At 35.0% G+C, this 15,744-nt stretch overlaps 1 protein-coding gene and 1 pseudogene across 1 annotated transcript in view; both read left to right on the forward strand.

Moving 5' to 3' along the window:
• LOC107713963 (collectin sub-family member 12) overlaps window positions 1-6,296 on the forward strand; it is a 36,290-nt gene extending 29,994 nt beyond the window's left edge. Inside the window, exons 7-11 of the mRNA XM_016519636.1 lie at window positions 1,111-1,602; window positions 4,878-5,014; window positions 5,204-5,313; window positions 5,492-5,634; window positions 5,740-6,296. Of these exons, the coding sequence (XP_016375122.1) occupies window positions 1,111-1,602; window positions 4,878-5,014; window positions 5,204-5,313; window positions 5,492-5,634; window positions 5,740-5,759 (902 nt within the window). The 3' untranslated portion in view covers window positions 5,760-6,296. The remainder of the gene's footprint in view (window positions 1-1,110; window positions 1,603-4,877; window positions 5,015-5,203; window positions 5,314-5,491; window positions 5,635-5,739) is intronic.
• A 1,179-nt stretch (window positions 6,297-7,475) lies between these two features.
• On the forward strand, window positions 7,476-15,738 carry LOC107713981 (signal transducing adapter molecule 1-like; annotated as a pseudogene).
• Window positions 15,739-15,744: the final 6 nt, after the last annotated feature.

Consider the following 15,744-nt stretch of genomic DNA (forward strand, 5'->3'; position numbering starts at 1 on the left):
AGGAGCATGTGAATGCTATGTATATTTATTTTTTATATTTTTAATGTTCTTTAATGTTATCCATCGTTTTTTTATGTGGCTCTTTTTTAAAAAGTATCGGTTCAGGCACTGTTTAGGCACCGGTACCGTTTTAAAAGTATCGATTTGGCACCGGTATCGTAAAAAACCCAATCGATACCCAACCCTAATCATTCCTATTTTATATTTGAAATCATATTTATATTAAGTAGTGTTATTTGTAGAATTATTTATATACTATTTATATACTATTATAGTTTTATCTTTTATTTTTATATTTTTAGTTTAGTTTTTAGTCATATTGTTCTGTGCTTTTGACATTTTAAAATATAAAATGAAAAAAATATATATATTCTATTTTGATTTTAGTTTTTATTTATTTCCAGTTAGTAATTTTAGTCTTTCACCTTAAACTTAACTTTTTCGCCTAAAACCTTAACTTTTTCAATTAGTTACAAAGGCAACATTTTTATTTTTTGTTTAGTTTGCATTTTTCATTTAATATTTATATTTCACCTTTAATTCAATTATCATTTAATAATCGGATAATAATAATAGTAATAATAACATTATTATTATTTTATTATTATTACACAATATATTACAGTATACAACACATGATAGAATGCAACAGTGACTGCCCACTTTTTGGAAACGAAACAATAACAAATTATTTACTATGGTCAACAAATTAATTTTTTACTAAAATCATCAAAAATGTATACAACTGTACAGAATTTCTTGTAGTACAAATTTTGTGGAACTACAGACCAGATTTGATGTGTAGACTAATGCGCAGTTATGGTGACTATATACTGTATATATAGCCTAGATAAAGTATTCCAAAAGATAGATAGATTATTATTAAATTATGATATTTTGAGCTATAATTTGCAACCAAAACATGGCTGTGTGTGTAATAAAATGTGGGGTGCCATCAGGGTGAATCGATGAGTGATCTCTTTAAAATTTTCAAATTTAAACACTTTGTACATATCAACATTTCTGAATATACCCTAATAACTAATTTCACTACCAGAATTTTGGGGTTTTAGAAGAGTGGAAGTTAATTTCTTTGTTTCATAATTTCAGGTCCTCCTGGTCCAAGAGGTCCTCGGGGAGACAAAGGGTCCCAGGGGCCACCTGGCAAAGCTGGCCAGAAAGGTGAAAATGGTGAAAAAGGAGCACCTGGTGTTGCTGGGCCTAAAGGAGAAAGGGGTCCAGCAGGGCTTTCTGGTGTACCAGGGATGAAAGGGCCACCCGGATCAAGAGGAAGCCCTGGGCCAAAAGGTTCACGAGGATCTGGGGGCAGGGCGGGGCCTTCGGGAGAGAAAGGTGACCCTGGTATACCTGGGCTGCCTGGAAGAGATGGTCAGCCAGGTCCTCAAGGGCCACAAGGGCCGCAAGGACTCAGAGGGCCAGCTGGGCCTGCAGGACTGGATGGACCCCGTGGGCCCGTTGGCCCCATTGGCCCACCTGGACCTCCTGGATTACCAGGACTTCCTACACCAGTAGTTGTGTCCCCGGTAGATCCACAAGGCTTTGTCAACCGCCAGGTAGCGCCACCCCCTACAAGTACACCAGGTACTAGCTTTTCTTATACTCACTGTTCACATTCACCAGTGGGTCTCAGGCTTTTTATAGTCGCGTACCCCGCCAGGCATTTAATGTCCTTCTGCGTACCCCCTCTCTCACACTAGTCACAAAGTATTTTAAAAACATGCACATGTAATATACCTTTGTAAAATAACTCCCTTTTATCAAACACATCATTAGTATGCAACCTATCGTATATTTTAAAATAAATTACGTTTTAATGAGATGGGTGTGCTAGATATTTGCATAACTCTGCGATGTTTAGCTGTATCGGAGAGAGTCTGAGTCGTTCTCTGTCAAAGTCTGTGTCGATATTGTTCTTTATGCCAATAAGTGCTGAGAACGCAAAGGTACGTTGTCGCGAAGGGCATCAAAGTCTTTACAGCGTGAGTTGAAGTAAGGGTAAAAATCTTTGGGAGGTAGCTGCCACAAAACCGGCCACCCGGAGGCAGCTCCCAATCCGATAGATGTGTGTGATAACAATGCAACCCGGGTCTCCTTCTACTTGTCTGGCACTTTACATAAAATATAACTCCGCCGTTTTTTAACAGCAGGAGCCACAAAGGTACGCATTAACCACACAGTTTTTAACCTGCCTAAAGATCTCTCACTGCTGCCGGGCACTCCGATTGATGCACATGTCAAAGTAAACAATGCAACCCTCCTCTCCTTCTACTCTTATTAGCCTACCTATTTGCCACCTTACCTTGAATACTTTTTCCTCTATTTTATTCTTTAATGGAGCGTGCGTCCCGCGGCACATAGTGTCGCGCCTACCTTAACATCTCTCACTTGTTTACATTCCGATTGATGAGCACGTGAGCAAACAGACAGTGCAATTCCACATTTATTTACCTATTTGCCACCTTACCTTATATTTTATTCCTCTCTTTTAATCCGTAATGGAGCGCACGTCCCGTCATGCCTGCCACAGTATCTCTCGCTGTTAACCCTCCGATTGATGCAAGTGAACAAACAGAGGTGCATTTTTTGACGGCAAAATATGGCACTACCAGTTTTTGTACACCAAAGAGGGCATGCGTTTATGTATTTTGCCTGTGTGAACACATGTTCAGTTGCCAAGGCCGATATATCGGCCGATATTTGACATTTTTCAAATATCGGCATCGGCCATTAAGTTTTTCTGTTTGGCTAATGTGTTCGAGGCAGGACTTTTATTTTGACTGCGCTGAGAATGGCAGCACCTGAGCACAGCGCTCACATTCTCCCTCTTCATTGTTTGCTGTCACAGTTTAACAGTTCTTTGCAATTCCACATTTATTTACCTATTTGCCACCTTACCTTATATTTTATTCCTCTCTTTTAATCCGTAATGGAGCGCACGTCCCGTCATGCCTGCCACAGCATCTCTCGCTGTTAACCCTCCGATTGATGCAAGTGAACAAACAGAGGTGCATTTTTTGACGGCAAAATATGGCACTACCATTTTTTGTACACCAAAGGGGGCATGCGTTTATGTATTTTGCCTGTGTGAACACATGTTCAGTTGCCAAGGCCGATATATCGGCCGATATTTGACATTTTTCAAATATCGGCATCGGCCATTAAGTTTTTCTGTTTGGCTAATGTGTTCGAGGCAGGACTTTTATTTTGACTGCGCTGAGAATGGCAGCACCTGAGCACAGCGCTCACATTCTCCCTCTTCATTGTTTGCTGTCACAGTTTAACAGTTCTTTGTAATAGGGATAGATGTCGGTCTAATAATCAGATAGAATGTTAAACAAAGGAACTAAAAGGTATACAAAAAAAGTATTATAACAATTGCTTTTATATGTGACCCTGGACCACAAAACCAGTCTTAAGTCGGTATATTTTTGGTATATTATATATTTTTCGGGTTTATTATATATTGGGTATATCTTTAGCAATAGCCAAAAAAACATTGTATGGGTCAAAATGATCGATTTTTCTTTTATGCCAAAATTGACCCTTATGATTATTAATAATAGAAAGGCAAGCATAATACTTTCTCGTTTACCATCAGCATTCAGCAAATACGCATTTATATCATTTAAACAGATCTTTGAATGTCTAATAAACATTTCATTTTACAAACCTTGCAGACTAGTCGGATCCAGCTGTAAGATCTTATGAGGTGTGCATTTGTATCCTGCATGATCGCGTGTTCTCTGCTTGACGGTCGGTCCATGCGAATTGAATGCTGACAGGTTGTAAATTTCCTACCGTAAATATATCATAATTTTATTTTTGATTGGTAATATGCATTGCTAAGAACTTCATTTGGACAATTTTAAAGGCGATTTTCTTATTTATTTGTGAGAAAATACTGTAATAGGATAAGAGAATCCTAGTTGTCATCTAAAGTATGTTTATTTTAGGCATTTATCATTTTCAAATTTCTTAAATATTAATTAGAATAAATAAAAATGATATACATCTGCTTTATATCGGCCATCAGCCACCCTGCTCTCTAAGATATCGGCATCATTTTACAAACCTTGCAGACTAGTCGGATCCAGCTGTAAGATCTTATGAGGTGTGCATTTGTATCCTGCATGATCGCGTGTTCTCTGCTTGACGGTCGATCGGCATCATCTGTCAAAAAACAATATCAGTCGACCAGTAGTTGAATTTAGGTTAAGAATTGAACTAGTTATTTAAGAGTGCGATATAATTCAATTAAAGATACATTTCAGTATTTTGTTCAAGTACCCCCTCTGTCACTTCGAACCCCAGTTTGAGAACCACTGACATACATTTAACACAGGCCATTTATAGATATTAGAGTTTATACAGAAGAAATCATTTGGTTTTTATGTAATATGGATGTTTTTTTTTATATCAAATGAAGACCTCAGGATATTTAAGATCAGTTCATACTTTGAGATGCATTTTGTTAATTTATATAGAAGTTGAAAGATGTCAAAATTCCACAAACCACAATTTAATTAATTAATTTATTTATTTAGTCATTTAGCAGACGCTTTTATCCAAAGCGACTTACAAATGAGGACAATAAATTTAATATGTAACTAATGTAAGTGTTACTTTTAAAAAAATATATTTATTGTATAGGGGCAGTACAAAAATATGATTTCAGCACAAAACTAAAAAAAGATGCATTGCACATAGAGATTATAACACACAGTTTTCATCGTCATTCCAATTTCCTTAAAACTTGAATATTTGAATTGTAATAAAACATCTTTCTCATAAGTGCTACTTTTAAGCACAAGTGAAGGTCTGATAATATTTTTAATGTTTTCTTTTTTTTATCGTAGGGTGCCCACCTCAGTGGAAGAGCTTCAGAGACAAATGTTACTACTTCTCATCAGAGAGTCTGAACTTTGATGAAACGAAGGAAAGATGCAGCAACAAGAGTTCAACTATGCTGATTATCAATGATGAAGACGAGCAGGTAAATCCTGGATACTATTCTCAAATATGGAATGCGTCTTAAATAAACAGAATTAACTATATTAAAACATCTTGCAGTGTGTCGTCACCGATAGCCTTGTGGGCAGCTTGCAGTGTTAGAACTCTTGAGTTTTAAACTTAACATTACGCTATGAATGTTACACAATGCCTACTTTATTATCTATCACAGCTATGGATAAAGAGGCAGATTTCTGGAAAGGGCTACTTTTGGCTGGGCCTCACTGACAGCGCTGATGAAAGCATCTGGAGATGGGTGGACGGGAGCCTGCCCAACTATACGTGAGTGAATAACTGAAATAAAATACATTAATAAAAGTATTGTTACTCCGCTGTGTATATAATGCATATCCAGTGTATAACATTTGTTCCATTATCTTGAGGATCCTCAGTAATATAACGAGGAGATGGCAGTGTGAGGAAACATTCCCCATTAGTCTTGTCTGATTTTAATTGAAAGGAAATGGAAGCCTGGACAGCCTGATAACTGGAGCCATGGTCACGAGGCTGGAGAGGACTGTGCAGGGTTAATACATGAGGCCAGTTGGAACGACTTTTTCTGCACAGAACGCATTGGTTTCATTTGTGAACGAACGAATGAATGTAAGTTACAATTCTTGTTTCTTGCATACATTTTTAGCTTCTTTTGGTTGAAAAGAGTTATCTGCTTGCTGTGCTTGAGTTCATTCTTTTCTCCATTATTCACAGCCAAAGTTCCAGTTTTATAGCACCTGTTGTGAATGAACAGAGAATATTGGATAAGACAATCACAGAGACAGTTCAGAAGACTTCTGTCACAGTATCCTCTCATAAAGCACGAACGATCGCTTTGCCCAGAGAGCCACATGTGTGACGGACACAAAAGTAAACGTCATCGACAATCACGAACGATTCAAGACTGCAAACTATACAATACACTGATCACCAGTCACGTTAATGTTTAGATAAGTGAAAACGCTGTAATGTATTGTAATCATGTGATTGTAAATACCTGTTTTACCTGTGTCATTAACAAAGCTGATGCCACATTATTCCAGTGCAATACAATGAAGCTTTGTGGCTGCTTTAATTAAAATAAAGCTTTTAACAGCCAACCGTAAAGCTACAATTAATATGTTGATATGTTTTAATTACTATAATCCAAAATTTGTTCACACCAGAGTTTTACATCTTGGACATCATTAATGTGATTTTATGAATAAATCTTTAAAGTTTTGAATTTTTCAAATATTTGATTATGCAGTAGCTATGTATAAAATAGTTGAGTATTTGAATACATGTACATGTATGTAGTTATCATCAAAGACCATGTTTTTATCTGAAATAAAATATAGTTGGTATTTTTCAATATGCTTTGTTGAAATCCTTTTGATTAATGTTTCATTGTGGAATGTCCTACATGTAACACAATAATGCTGCGTTAATTAGAATGACTAGTATTTGTCTGTTGATTGGCTTTTGCAACTATATACAGTACTTGTCAAAAATACTGTATATGCATTGATACATTATGATTTTTTTAAATGTTTAAAAAAAGTTTCTTATGCTCACCAAGGCTGCATTTATTTGATCAAAAATACAGTAAAAACAGCAATGTTATGAAATATGTTTACAATTTGAAATAACTGCTTTCTATTTGAATTTATTTTTAAATGTAATTTATTCTTTTGATGCAAAGGATCACTTTAGAAATCATTCTAATATGATGATTTGGTGCTCAAGAAACATTTATTATTATATATTACATTTATGTATAAACATTATTATTTTGTTATTATTACGGGAATAAATAACATTGAAAAATTTACTATATATTAAATATAATAATATTATACATGTATTATAAATATACAATATATTTTAAATATACTATAATTATATCTTACTATAAATATACTATACTATATATTAAAATAAGAAAATAGTATTTTAAATTAATAATATTTCACAATATTTCTGTTTTAAGTTGTATTTTGGTCAAATAAGCCTTAGTGACCATAATAGACTCTAAAAATTTTATATTTTGTAAATAAATTATAAAACATTTTAAAATAATTTACATCATATACATATTAAATATGTAGGCTATGACTATTATTTACTTGTTCACCCAAAAACAATGTCAAAATATGATGATTTCAGAATTTATGAATTATCCTCTTTTTTTAAACAACATACAAAACCACTGCTAGAGAAAACACAGTTGTCATTGCAATTTTTCCTCTTAAACTCTTATATAGCTCTTGACAACTGGTCTGCCCTATCATTAAATGTCACAATTTAATATTTTAACTAAGCGTCCAATAAAACAAAAAAAGCAAATACATAAATGTTCACATCATCTCGTGACTGCTGAGTCAGATAGGGTCTACCGTGTGATTGTCATATGATTTATTAGCCTAGCTGTCTTTTCCCTAACCTTTACAAAGTCATCATTTACACTATCCGATTAACAGATTCCAGTGTCGAATAACAAACATCTCGTTCACATCCCGCTCATATTTATTTGGATATGCCCAGCTGTTTGTGTGTTTTAACTGTGTGGTATGTGCACACTCCAGCAATAGCTCAGTTACCCAGAATGCACCGCAGTAGAGCTGCGAGTAAGTGACTGAGGAGGGGATCCCATCAGCAACACTAAGTGTAGTTTCTATTTTATTATGTTTATTAATTCACTTTTAACCAAGTGCTGACAGGGAGACGAACAAGAAGAGGATCGAGCTTAGATTTCGTCGCGTGTATATATCTCGGCCATGCCTCTCTTCACGTCAAATCCCTTTGATCAAGATGTTGGTAAGTTTGAGATGTCATGCAGTTAGCAGGCGAGCTAACGGGAGCTCATCTGAGTCTATTGTTGTTCATAGCAACCCACCGGCTTTTTGTTTCTTTTCGATATCACTATAACTATTTATGAGAATTTCGCTATGGCATTCCATTGATTAAATAATTCCCATTAGTGGTTTTAACCCGACACTTTTAACGTAGGCATTAATGACAACAGTTTCACAGCTAGAGAGCTTAACATGTTATTAGCCTGATGGCTAACTAGCCAAGTTTGTAGCTAAAGAAGCAGTGACTGACTGTTAGCGAGCAAAATCTCATTTTCTCTATTTGTGTGGCACTGACAGTGCACTATTGAGTAAAAAAAAACAAGATGATTTGAGCCATCGCACTCTTAATGGTTTAATTCATCCTCGACCGGAGCTGACGGTTCACACGGTGACGCTGCAAATGTCCCCAGCTGCTCCTTTTATATATTATTAGCCGTGTTTGTTTTGCTGACTGATGTTATTCCAACTGCACGACGGTATACTTTATAATAGGCCTTTATTAAGATTACAGTGTTGTGTTGTCTATATCATTATTGTATTATGAGCCTGCTGATAATAGTTTTGCTGGGGCAACCGCCAACCAGCCTGTGCGGGTATAATATAAATGCACGCATTTTAGGAAGTGCGTGAAATTTAGCTTAAGGTTTAGTTTGAACATTTTTGAACATATGAGTTGATCTGAATATGTTCAGACTTTGCAGATGTGGGGAATGTCAGAAATTGGCAGTGACTGCTGGATTGATGTACAGTAGCTGCAGATGTCATTGTTTGAGCTGGTCTGATGGCATTGAAGAAATGTCTGTGTAGAATTAGTCTCCTAGCCGGTTTTGTTTATTATAAATCTTTTGTAGGGGTGTTTCTGTACTAGAATGCTGCCAGTGTGTTTTTGTTTTGGCTGACCTCTGTCCTCTATTTGACAGCTTGCTAGATTGACAAACAGAATCTCACAACAAATGTAGGTCATTGGTTAACCTTCTGTAAACAGGTTTATTGCTTTCTGTCATAAATTAACTTTTTTTTTGTTGTGGGAAATATTTGCTGCCTGGGCTGGAATTGATTTTCATGGGGCTTTAAACAATTATGGCTGTTGATTGTAAATTCGAATGCACATCAAAGTAAAATAATAAAAGTTGCTGTAAATAGAGATTCATAATTTAATTTAATTAATTAATTTAATAATTAATACTTCAATTAGATTAGATTTAGAATTAGATTCATAAAAAAATATTGTGGCATGATTAACATTCTGGTTGAATAAATTAACATAGAGGTTTCTAAACAAAACCACATTCTTAAATGTAATTGAAACACATATCTTGCATATACACTACCATTCAAAAGTTTGGGGTCAGTAAGATTTTTTTTTTTATTAATATTTTTATTCAGCAAGGATGAATTAAATTGATTGAAAAATGACAGTAAAGACTTATAATGTTACAAATGATTTGTAGTTCAAAAATTCTTTTGAACTTTGTATCACAGTTCCCACAAAATATTAAAAATCACTTTCATTATTGATAATAAGAAATGTTTCTTGAGCACAAAATTGAAATGTTTTTATTTTATTTTTTACTGTAATTTTGTTAAATACATAAATTCAGCCTTTATGATAATGAGAGAAAAAAGTCTTACCAACCCTACATTTTATAGATATATCCTAATTATAACCCATTATTATTACCGTATAACCTGGGGCTTTTTTTTGCCCTCACATTTAAAATATCTGGGCTTTTTTGTTTTTGCCCCTTTCGGTGGCATTTATTTTCTTAGGCACTGGCTAATTTCGGACTCTGGTTTCTATAATTAGGTGTAACCGAGCCTGTGGCCTTTCACAGATACACATTCATTCATTTGCAAATGAATGTTATGCCACTGAATCACAGGAATCAAAATCACAGGAAACGTTTATCATTATGATGGATAAACATTTGAGTAACTATTCTTTTGCAGAGAAAGCGACAAGTGAGATGAACACAGCTGAGGACTGGGGCCTCATTTTGGACATTTGTGACAAGATTGGACAGTCTCGCACTGGGTTAGTGAATGAGCATTCTGGATTTTTTAAGAGTGTCTTTTAGATTAATGGGTGTTTAAAAGGTTAAACGTTATTGCTTGTCTTCTGAAGGCCTAAAGAATGTCTGCGATCTATAATGAGGAGAGTGAATCACAAGGATCCGCATGTTGCCATGCAAGCATTGACGGTAAGCTTAATGCTTTCTACTGGATGCTTCAATCTCAAGTATGCAAACATCAGAAGCCATTAATGAGCTATCGAGAATCAAATGAGTGTTTTCTCCTCCATAGCTACTAGGTGCGTGTGTGTCAAATTGTGGAAAAATATTCCATTTAGAGGTTTGCTCCAGGGAATTTGCTAGTGAAGTTAGCAACGTGCTAAATAAGGTATGTTTTTCATTTTGTCTGTAGAAAAATACTGCATGCTTCAATTGTTTAGTCCAGCAGTAAAATATTGACGTTTTGTCTTTTCTTCTCAAGGGTCACCCAAAAGTGTGTGAGAAGCTGAAGGCCCTGATGGTGGAATGGGCTGAGGATTTCCGTAATGACCCCCAGCTCAGCCTCATATCGGCCATGATCAAGAACCTCAGAGAACAGGGCGTCATCTTCCCTGCCGTGGGCTCTCAGGTGAGCAGCCCAATCCAGCTCCCCACTGCACAGATCTGCCTGTTCACTGGATTCTCTAAAATACTGTAGTTATTTATATAATAAGTATGTAGGGAATTAAATGTGTGTCAGGAGTGCAGTTTCCATTTAAAGGCCAAATCTCAGACTTGAGCACATAAAACATGCACAACATGATATTAAAGGGGTCATATGATGCGATTTCAAGTTTTCCTTTCTCTTTGGAGTGTTACAAGCTGATTGTGCATAGATAAGATCCCTGAAGTTGCAAAGACTAAAGTCTCAAAACCAAAGAGATATTCTTTATCAAAGTTAAGACTCTGCCACGCCCCCCTAAAACGGCTCATTCTAACACGCCCCCACATATCTACCCCACTATGTAGGCAGAAAGGTCAGGGCCATCTATGACTTTGAGGCAGCCGAGGACAACGAGCTCACCTTTAAATCAGGCGAGATCATCACCATCCTGGATGACAGGTGAGTCTGGTTCTGTTCATTGATGGTCACAATGAATTTCACTCACAGGCTGTGTTTGAAATCATTCCCTTCGTATGATATTCACTACACATTGGTGATTTTTGTTCTGTTTGGATGGCTTGTTTCCACTTTGGTCAGTTTGATCAATTCAGCTGATTTTGGTTGCTAAGCTACAAGCACATGATGACTATGAAACAGAAGTTGTGTGAGGCGGTTAGTAGACATTCAGATCTCTGTAGAGATTGAATGAATGATTCCAAACACAGCCAAAGAGTTTTTTTTTTTTTTTTTAAATGACAGTTAGCGGGAGGTGGCTTAAGCATCTCTTCTCTCACAGTGACCCTAATTGGTGGAAGGGTGAGACGTATCAGGGTGTTGGGCTTTTTCCGTCAAACTTTGTGACAGCGGACCTGACAGCAGAGCCTGAGATGAGTAAGTAAAGCTGTCACATCTACTCTTTTCCAGCTGACTGTCTGCATTCCCTTAAAGTCTCTTCCTGTTTCACAATATGTTATAGTTTTTCTCTTTTCACTCTACCATCCCATTCGTATTTTTTATTTCAAACATGGTAATAATAAATGTAACATCATGTTCACACAGCGCACACAACGCCTCTGTACTCCCGATTTCTCCCAATATGGGGACAGGAGAGCTGTCAGTCAATAAATGGGAAAACAAAGTAACTGGCATTACTTTTTTGAAAAAGTAACTCAGATATTTTCTTGTAAATTAAAAAAGTAATGCGTTACTTTACTAGTTACTTGAAAAAAGTAATCTGATTACGTAACTCGCATTACTTGTAATGAGTTACCCCCAACACTGGTAATGACTGATGAAAATTTAGCTTTGCCATCACAGGAATAAATTGCATTTTAAAGTATATTAAAATAGAAAAGAGTTATTTTGAATTTGAATAATTATTTACAATATTACTGCTTTTGCTGTATTTTTGATCAAATAAATGCAGCCTTGGTGAGCATAGGGGAAACTCATAAAAATAAAAAAAAAATAAAAAAAACTTTTGAACAGTAGTGTATATTAGTCATTCGGTATTTCAGTACAATGAAAAACTGTACCTACATTGGAGTCCAAAGACATCAGAGACCAGAAATTTCAATATTTTATATGTCATTCTTTTGCTTTATCATACCAGCATGATTGAAGAATGATCCAAAGAGCATCTTGAGCTGCTTTAGAAAAACCAAAATCTTCCAAATGTCAGTTTTTGTTCATTTCTAGCATTCAATTGTTTTGAATCCCATATTTTCCATGTGGAGCCCAGTGTGCATTGTCACAACTTTTGGATTTCTGTTCTCTGCTTATTACATTATTATATCATCTTTAATATTTTTCTTTCCTTAGTGAAAACAGAGAAGAAGACAGTGCAGTTCAGTGAAGACGTCCAGGTAGAGACGATTGAACCGGAGCCAGAGCCTGTCTACATCGATGAGGTGAAGCTGCATATTTCTCACAGTATTTGGCACTGTATATCTCTCATACACACCCCTTACAACTACGAAGCACATGAAATTGCATAGTGAAATGAATGATCCACTATTCACTCTTTCCCTTCAAAGACGTCTGATGCTCTCGATGGAGAACTGTGTTAGAATTAGTCATAGCAGCTCTCAAGGAAGTGTCATGCAGTCTTGTTTGTAATGTCTTTGCAATGTTCTGCAGGAGAAAATGGACCAGCTGCTTCAGATGATCCAGAGTGCAGATCCAACAGATGACCAGTCAGACACCTGTGAACTCCTGCAGTTGGAGGGTGAGTCTAAAACCGGATCCGTATTTTGGTTCTGTGTTGAAAAGATTGATTCACTGATTCATAGTGGTTCCTCTTCTTCCAATTAGCTGCTTGCAACCAGATGGGTCCTCTCATTGATCAGCAGTTGGAGGACATTGACAGGTATTCAAAAATCCCCATCTAAAACTAATTCAATGCAAATCCATCCTTCCATAAATCTAGCAAAGCCTGTAAACAAACCTCCAATTAGTTTTAGTGAATGAAATCCAATGAGACAAATGCCCACGTCATTCCTCATAGATCTCATGTGTAATAAATCTGCCGTGTTTGTTTTCAGAAAACACTCGGAGCTGTCCGAACTGAACGTGAAGGTCATGGAAGCACTGTCTCTCTATGCTAAGATAATGAATGAAGACCCAGTATACGCTATGTATGCCAAACTACAGAGCCAGCAATACTACATGCAGCAGACCCCAAACGCTTCCCAACAGGTGAGAGTCTGACAAATGATCAAAGTGTGTATGTTGTTCGTTTGCTACATATGATTTAAACTGCTATTATGGCTGTTTGTTGTTGATTGTTTTGGTAGTGATATATTATTAGGGTATGTCTCTGTTTTATTTTCAGGTGTACCCTGGCCAGTCCACTGGAGGGCAGTATGCAATGGGCAGCACAGCAGTACCGGGATACAACGTTCCAATGGAGCAGCTCTCTGCAATGAACCAAACAGGAGCACCAATGGCCGGGCAGCCGGCTCCCAGGTAATCACACTTTACTATATTACACAAATAAAATAAGTTTATATTTTAAAAAATGTGCATGATTTTTATTATTATCAGTATTATTATTAGTAGTAGTATTATTAGTTATTATTATTTTAAAAAAAAAAGCTATATCAATGAATTAATAAAAATATAATTTATTATAAGCAATTCATTACTTAAATTATTGATAATGAATAAAACACTTGTTTTGTAGTTGTATCAGTTCATTGATAATAATAATACTGATGATGATAATAATAATAAATCAAACAAGTTATCAATTCCTTAAAAATAATATATTTCTATTGTAAAAAAGACATAGAAGATAGCATGAACATATTCATAAAAAATACATCATATACATATATACATATCTTAACTCCCCACCCCCCAAAGCATCCAAAAATTCAATTATAAAGTTAAAGAAGTTGTTATACAAAGGCTAAGACAGACATATCCACATATTTTCAAATACAATAGTGCATATATACGCATATCAATCAGTAGAGTGAGAGGTATATATTGCTTGTGACAATATTTGGTTATTTTCCAGAAACTGTATAAACAGATCCCAAATTTTATGGTAGTCCTTTAGTTTGTTTTTTATATTGAAGGTTATTCTTTCCAATACAATATAATGTGTCAAATCTTTCAACCAATGGTCATGGATGGATGGATCCAACGGATGGTCCTTCTATGTTGTTGTTATTATTATTATTATTATTAAGTTTATTATTTTGTATATTTTATAAAATATGTAATAATTTATTATTATTATATTATTATATTTAAAATAATAAAAAATAAAAGGCTGTATCGATGCCATAATATTTTTGTATAATTAGATAAATATTTAATAATAATAATAAATCAAAAAGTTATATCAATTATATCAATAGAGCAATGCATTAATTAATAAGTTTATTCTTTTGAATATGTAATGATAATTATATTGTTATTACATTATTAAAAATAAAAAGCTGTATTAATGCCATAATATTATTTTTGTATAATTAGATCAAATATTTCATAATAATAATAAATTAAACAAGTTATATCAATTCCTTAATAATAATAATGTTGTTGTTATCATTATTATTATTAAATAAATTATTAAATATTAGCAATGCATTAATAATAATAATAATAATAATTAGATTTATTATATTGTATATTAAATAATAATAATAATTTATTATTATAATGTTATTACATTTAAAATAATAAAAAATAAAAAAGCTGTATTGATGCCATAATATTGTTTTAGTATAATTAGATCAAATATTTAATATTTTGTTGATATTATTAATAATAAAAGAAGTTTTTTAAGTTAACGATAATAAAAAATAAGAAGCAGTTTGCATTAATAATAATAATAATGTTTGTATGATTAGATAAAATATTTAATAATAATATTCAAATTAAAATAATAAAAATAAGGCTTTATAATTAATTTAACAATAACTATTATTATTGTTATTATTAATGCATTACTGGTGGTGATGATAATGATAATAATTAATAGTATAATATTTGTATCATTATGTTTAAATAAATGGATTTATTAGTTGATCTGTTTCTCAGTGATGTCCATATGTACATGGGCCAGCCTCCAGTCTACAGCCCGACCCCTGGCAGCATGCCTCCAGCTGATGTCCAGTCCTACCAGACCCCAGCCGGCGCTCCAGTGGCCATGAGCCAGACCCCCGGCTACACCGTGCCCTCCACCCAGAGCCTCCCTGCTACTGCAGACAACCAACAGACCCCTTACCCTCAGAAAGCCCTCTTATAGGACCCCTAAAGACTCATACAAACACACACACACACACACACACACACTTACAGTCAGAAACAAGGAACATTCAGCTCACAAAGATATCTCCTACTTTTCTTTAAGACACTACAAACAAACACTGATTCTGATCACGACACGATGTACCGATTGTTGACTACTAACCAGTGGTGTTCTTACAGAGCGGCTCTTTGGTCTCTTTTATGAGAACATTTTGTTGAAGGTGATGAGGAACGCCATGTTATACGGTTTATTTGGCAGCGTCATTATAGGAATAATTAACTGGACGTTTCTTACAGGAACACACACAGCATGCTTGTGTTGTACATATGTTTCTGTACCAATGTAGGTCCCGATAGTCCAGTGTTTGTCACAACAGGTCCTGAAGGGGAGGTTCCGTCATCATTTAAATTTCTCATCACTATGTGTGTGTGTGTGTGTGTGTGTGTGTGTGTGTGTGTGTGT

This window comes from Sinocyclocheilus rhinocerous, unplaced genomic scaffold (assembly GCF_001515625.1).
Source record: "Sinocyclocheilus rhinocerous isolate Xijiao unplaced genomic scaffold, SAMN03320098_v1.1 scaffold2043, whole genome shotgun sequence".
In the NCBI taxonomy this organism is placed as follows: Eukaryota; Metazoa; Chordata; class Actinopteri; order Cypriniformes; family Cyprinidae; genus Sinocyclocheilus; species Sinocyclocheilus rhinocerous.